The sequence below is a fragment of the Onychostruthus taczanowskii genome, unplaced genomic scaffold, assembly GCF_017590055.1.
Source record: "Onychostruthus taczanowskii isolate IOZ18803 unplaced genomic scaffold, ASM1759005v1 scaffold45, whole genome shotgun sequence".
Taxonomy (NCBI): Eukaryota; Metazoa; Chordata; class Aves; order Passeriformes; family Passeridae; genus Onychostruthus; species Onychostruthus taczanowskii.
Genome location: NW_024502014.1, coordinates 2,931,374 through 2,937,568, shown reverse-complemented (window position 1 = coordinate 2,937,568; position 6,195 = coordinate 2,931,374). Strand labels below are relative to the sequence as shown.

Sequence of the window (6,195 nt, the reverse complement as noted above, 5' to 3'; positions counted from 1 at the left end):
CAAAACATTTATCAGTTACAGTCTCAATATTCAAGGGTCCTCATGCACCTGAATTTGAATTCTTTTGGCCAAGAGTGTGTATTCAGACTGCCCTTATGCCCTTGATGTCACTGTGTCCCCTTTCCAGATACAGAAAGAGAAGAACATAACTGTCTCTCAGTAGTAAGGAAGGCTGATTATGGAATACATAAGGAGATCACATTGCAAACAGAATTACAAAACATCCTTGTTTTAAGTAACAATTACTTCTTTGAGATTCCTCACTCTCAGGGGTCATCTATATAGTAGTTCAGATCAAATCAATTAAATTGAACAGAAGTCCTCTAATTTTTGAATGGAAGCATCCATGCAAGATTTACTCTGCAATAACTGATAATATTTTCAAGTAATCCCTTCATTTAAGTTGCTTGAGTTTTCTTTAGTGCCATATATTGAGATGGCAGAACTCACCATGCAGGGTAACAGCACTTAAGACTTCATTGACTAATCATTTGAAGACAGTTTATGAAATGCAAGATTTTATCTTGGTGTCTTTAAGTTGAGCAATATGAGCTGAGTGTTTACACCAACCACAATTGTTCTATACAGAAACAACAAGTTGCATACACACTTAGATAAAGTTGCAGCAGCTGGTCATGCTAAGAGTGTATTCCAATCTTTATGCTGGTTGCTTTAAACAAGCTAATTTACACGAAAATGTGTAAGAAAGACAATATTCTGCTTCTCAGCCACCAGCTGGTTCTCCACCTTGTTAACAATCACTAGGACTGAGCTTACTGGAAAATAATCTTAATGACTTCTTAATGGGGTTGGGTTTTTTTAATCTGATCGGTGACAAGGCCAAAAAATTTCTGGGAGATCAGTATCATGTTAAATGCTTTTAATTGCAAGGTGACCAACAGCCTTTTGTATTTTGATCACAGTTGAAATTATAGTCGAAAGCCATCAAGAAACAGTCATGAGGGCAGGTCCTGCTTCTGAGAATCACAGAAACTGAGTTTCATGAGATTTGATTAATACTGTAAACATCTGGGTTGGAGCATACACAAGTTCCCACGTGGTATTTGGAAATAAAACAGTGAAAATAGGTAATGTTTCTTGTTTCAATATTTAATTCAAGCAGACACAGACAGTTTATAAAATTACTCTATTGCATTAGAGTTCTATATAGCATTTAAGTTTTATGAATGTTTTTCCTTCAGTGTGGCATATATTCATATTCCAAAATATCTTTGCACAGTCTTTGTGCAACTACATGCTAAAAATCTGTAAATGCACACTTAACACTAAACAGCACAAAAAATACATTCTGTATCCATTCATATGCAAATTTAAAACATTTCACTTGGCAGATAAACAATGAAAAGTTATTTTAAAAAAATCAGAAACTACAAAAATGCGCACATAAAAGTCTTCCCTTTTGGATTTTTAGTAAAATACTGCTCTGTATAAGATCTAATGAAAAACTCCAGTGCTTAGAAAATACTTTATATCTATGAGAAAAAGAAATGCCTAAATTTATATCTGTATGAGCTAAACATTATGACCTTGTTAAAATATAATAATGAAATCAAAGGGGACATGGCAATGATCAATGCAGATGTCACATCTACCAGGGCATGTAAAACTGTAATTAACTGGGCACCAGGCAGTCACTTTCATAAAATAGAAAAACTAAAAATCAGGGACTAATACAATATGCAGCAGTTACAGTATAAAGGGTTTAACCACCTAAATATACAACATATAGCAATTCCACTTGAAGAGGGAGCGGAAATCTTAGTCTGAAGTAGAATAATTAATAAAAATTGCTGTGTTCATGGTACATAAGAGTATAGCATCCTCCATAACTTTGTTTCTCAAAAATCTGCATAAATTGGCTGTACAGACACATCCAAATTCTGTGATGTGAGAGTCTAACATAACCTCATCTCTGTCACGGAAATTTTCAAATAGGTATTTTATCTTACGATCAGATCATTCAGACAGATACAGTGGGCCAATTAAATGTCACATAACCACTTCTAAAATACTGGCATGGCAGCATCATATCAGTCTCATGTTGCTAATGAGAAAAAAACCCCAAAAAATACAACTTTCCCTTCACAGAATATGGCTTTGCACCTCTTGAGACTAGATGACTATAAAGCCAACAACAAAATCAATGCAGTTTCAGACGATATGTAGACTACTCCACAAGTTTTGTGATACTAAGTAAAATAAAATTTCTTAATCTTGTTTTTACCTCTGTTATCTTTTTTATAGGGCTTGCTGCTATTCTACAAATACTGCTGAGCCAACAACTGTTTTGGAGAAATGAAAATTAAAAAACACTGTAACACAGTAATAATGTGAAACTTCATACTACACCAAGAAATGGAGGCAAAAAACCAAATTAAAGACTTGCAGACCCAGAATGAAACCTGTTCAGAAGCAACAAAATAAATCACTCAAGTTTGCTTTATTTCTGGTTTCGGTGCCTTAGAGAAAAAATACTTGTTTTTCTAGAACAGATGAAAAATGAAATTTAATCTATGCCAGTAAGCAGCACCAACAGAGGTTTCAAATTTTTTCTTAGACTGAAGACTTTATAGTAATGTCCATAAGATTGGTACATGTGTGTTAAAAAGAATACAAGGACCTCTAAGCCTTCTTTTTTTCCTATATGAGCAAAGAATCCCATAGTTCTGTCCAAAAATTCAAGTCAGCTTTTTGTCTGAATATTCTTATGAAACCAATAGCAACACTTCCTGATAATTTAAATTTGCAACACAGAAATTCTCTCACAAAACTAAAAAAAATAAATATTAAAAGTCATTAGTAACAAAGAAAAACCTACTATAGAGAAGGGTTCAGGGCACAGACTATTAGAGGAAGAAATGGACTCTAAGTAAACATAACTGACAGCCATCCAGCAAAATGGGTTGTCTTTTTGTCTGGCTATTTTTATAGTTTAGAAAAAAATCAGGCTATCACAAGCATTTAGGAAGCTATGCACATCTGTATTAGATAACTTTGTTATTTTATCATCAGAAAACAATTAAATTGGTAGATTAAAAAAAAGTTAAATGTACTTTACCAAAGGGATCTCTACTTTGCAAATATATATTTTTTTATTCAATACATCCTATAAATTAATCTCCTGGAACAGATTGTGCAAGAGCAACCAGGTTTTGCCACTCCAATACCAGACACACAACACCTATGTTCTGAAAGCTGTAAAGCTGTTGCCCTCTGGTGCAAAACCCAGCAGTTCCTACTTAGACTGGATTTGGCAGTTTCTTTGTAGTCAGCTTGCAGTTACACTGATTGACTCAGAAGGACCCGGAGTGCCAATATAAAAAGCTGCATTTAAATAATTTTTACTCTCTGTCTTATTACACTATTTAAAATCAAGCTAGAGTACAAAATGTCATGCTAAACACTGTTAGATGCCCAACTTATTACTGTTCCACATCCCTCCCAAAAAGCACATCCAACCTGAGTTAAAGTTGCCACTGTTATTGCTGCTTACCCGATATTGTCTGTAAGCCACTGTTTAGAAACCTAGGCACAAGGGCATGGCAACCCTAAGTCAGTATTTCCTGGCTTTTGCTAATTTAAGTGAAAATAAAACAAATTTTTAACATAATTTTTATGGTTTTAATGACAACCTGAAAACCATAGCAAATAAAATGTATTTCCTTCTATATTATACTTAAAATGGCTGGTCTTTTTAATAGAGATTTCTGATTTTTTTAAATGATAGAACATAACAGTGGGGAAAGAGTTAAAGATAAAATACACCTAGCTACCAGATTTATTCTGAAGATTTTGGTGCGCCAAAATTGACAGCCAGTTTTCTTGGCTTTCGCTTGCTGGAAGTGTTTGGTGTTGATTTGTTATGAGGAACACTTGGAGTAGCCACATTGTCTTGAAATGAAACAGTGGACTGAGCAGCTTGAGGAGATTTTAAAGGAGCTGAAGAACTATCTTGCTGAATGTGGTCAGAAGACACTGGCTGTTCATTCTTTAGTGGTGCAGCTTGAGGGGAACTCTGAAACTCCTTGAGTTCAAAGTTTTTCTTGCTAGCAGCCCTTTTTTTAGTTACCTTTAAATTAAATAAATATTATTTAACAGAATGCATTCTCAAAAATCTGCAAATATTCCACTTTCAGAAAACATGCATACTTATCTTAACAACAATTTTCTAATACTAAATACTACTTCACAATGGGGGCGTTGTTGTATCTGTCTTGTAGCCACATTTTTTTACAAAAATACAATATTGAGACAAACCTGCTGCTCTTACCTGCAGAGGTATAAACTGGTTGTGAGAACCAACTGGTATAGTTCCTGCAAGAGACACATTTCCTGGATAGGAGCCAGGATAATAATGCTTTGGTACTGGAGTACTCCAGGACACTGGACCAAACATGTGAGATGATGGAGGCATCATATTAGCTGTGAAAATAAGAAACTTTTAGCTCTCTTCCATTAAAAAAACAAACAAAAAATACAAACTTGCCAAGACCTCAGGACTACTCCAGCTACAGCTGTCTGCATGTTGCTTATCTTTCCAGCAAAGCCTGAAATGCTTTATATTTACTTCAAAATATCTAAGTATTTATTTATTATCAAAAGCCCCCAAATAAACAGAACTACACCTAGATGACAACACAATTAAGAGCACTCCAGTCATGGTATCTGCATTCCAGAGTGCACATAATGTGGGATCTTCACATCCTCAGCTCAGCCAACTGTATTAGCAGAAAGCTGCAAGTTTAGGCCATCATTTTGGAACATAGCAACAACACAGAAACCCCACAGGAAAGAGATGTAGCAGCTGCTGTATGAGTTTCTAGGATGCTACAACGGTGCTGACTCCTTAACTCCTAGCTGTGATGGGAACTTCAGTAAAATAGAAAACAACTGGGAGACAGAATACAAAACAACACCGGAACTTTTAGCAATTTTTGGAGGGTTACTTACCACGCTCATGTTTGGCAGTGCACAAGAGGACTGTGATGTAGCACTTCAGTGAAAGTTGGTAATAGATGGATAAAAACAGTATTGCATGCAGAAACATTAACTATATGGCATGGGGGGAAAATCCATGAAAAAAATCAAGGAGGCTATTTCTAACAAATTCTGGACTAGGATTGACTGCTTTGAAATAATGACTGCTGTTTTGAAGGGAAAAAAAATGGAAAAAAGCACCTAAGACTGAATAGATCAATACATTCTTGAGGAAAAGTAATCATTAATAGGCATGATCCTTCATACTGAATTAATCTGCACATTGATGCAAAGAGGATCATGAACTGCTTTCAAAACTGTTCAGACATACAATAGACACACGAAGACCAAAAAATGGAGCTTTCTGGAAAGCATTCATTTACATATACAGAAACACCATAATTAGAGGATATTGTGATATTATATGAAATGTGTACTAGTCAAACACCTACCAGGGGGCTGTGCAAATACTGGAGGAATTGATCCAGGTGGTACAGGAACTCCTAGTGGTTGGTAATTTGGAAACACTGCTGGAGGTGGAGGCGAAGCAAAGTTTACTCCTATAGAACCCTATGAAGAAGGAAACAGAGGCTTACCAACAGATGCAGTGCACAGAGACAAAGATCTGAAGAGATTTTTCACATCCTCACCAAGCGCTGTAAAGCAAAAAACGCAGCTTTCTCCTTTGCTTCAGCTTCGGAATGACACTGCGGTCCGTGAACCAATAAACCATTTGACAGCTTTATGTGGCAAACTGTCATGGTCTAGAAAAAAAAGAGAATATTTTTGAGGGAATTTGTATTGCTAACAAACAGTGAGACAGAAACAGAGATTTGTTTGTTTTAAATAAGGCAACAAAGGGAGCTAAGGTTTATTTTCAGACAGATTTCAGGAGTCAGTCCAGATATTTAATATAGAACAGTTGAAAGAAAGTTGAGAACTTGTACTTTCGCAGAAAAAACATTTTACCTGTGGTGTTTTTAAGAAAGAGAAATCTGGTTGTGACATTCCAAGAAGAGAGCAAATACGAGAAAGCTCAGAGACAGTAGACAGTGCAGGCTGCGGACAAGTGAAAGGGTGACCTCCAGTTTCTATCGCTGGTGTGTTCTGGGGGCCTCCAGGGCTATGCTTGTTCATATATGCAGCTGACAAAAAAGGGAAAAAAAAAAAGCTGTATCACAATTGTTTCCTTCACTA

At 35.8% G+C, this 6,195-nt stretch overlaps 1 protein-coding gene across 7 annotated transcripts in view; it reads right to left on the bottom strand.

Moving 5' to 3' along the window:
- The window catches only part of XRN1 (5'-3' exoribonuclease 1), a 36,311-nt gene continuing 30,116 nt past the window's right edge, over positions 1-6,195 (bottom strand). For 5 of the 7 annotated variants that reach the window (XM_041414451.1, XM_041414452.1, XM_041414453.1 and 2 more), the window contains 5 exons: positions 5,968-6,143; positions 5,649-5,762; positions 5,451-5,568; positions 4,292-4,443; positions 3,629-4,090 (listed from right to left, as the gene is read on the bottom strand). In XM_041414451.1, coding sequence (XP_041270385.1) covers positions 3,800-4,090; positions 4,292-4,443; positions 5,451-5,568; positions 5,649-5,762; positions 5,968-6,143 — 851 coding nt within the window. In that variant the 3' untranslated portion in view covers positions 3,629-3,799. Of the gene's footprint in view, positions 150-3,628; positions 4,091-4,291; positions 4,444-5,450; positions 5,569-5,648; positions 5,763-5,967; positions 6,144-6,195 lie in introns of those variants that run through there. The other 2 variants (XM_041414455.1, XM_041414454.1) reach the window with 2 other exon arrangements.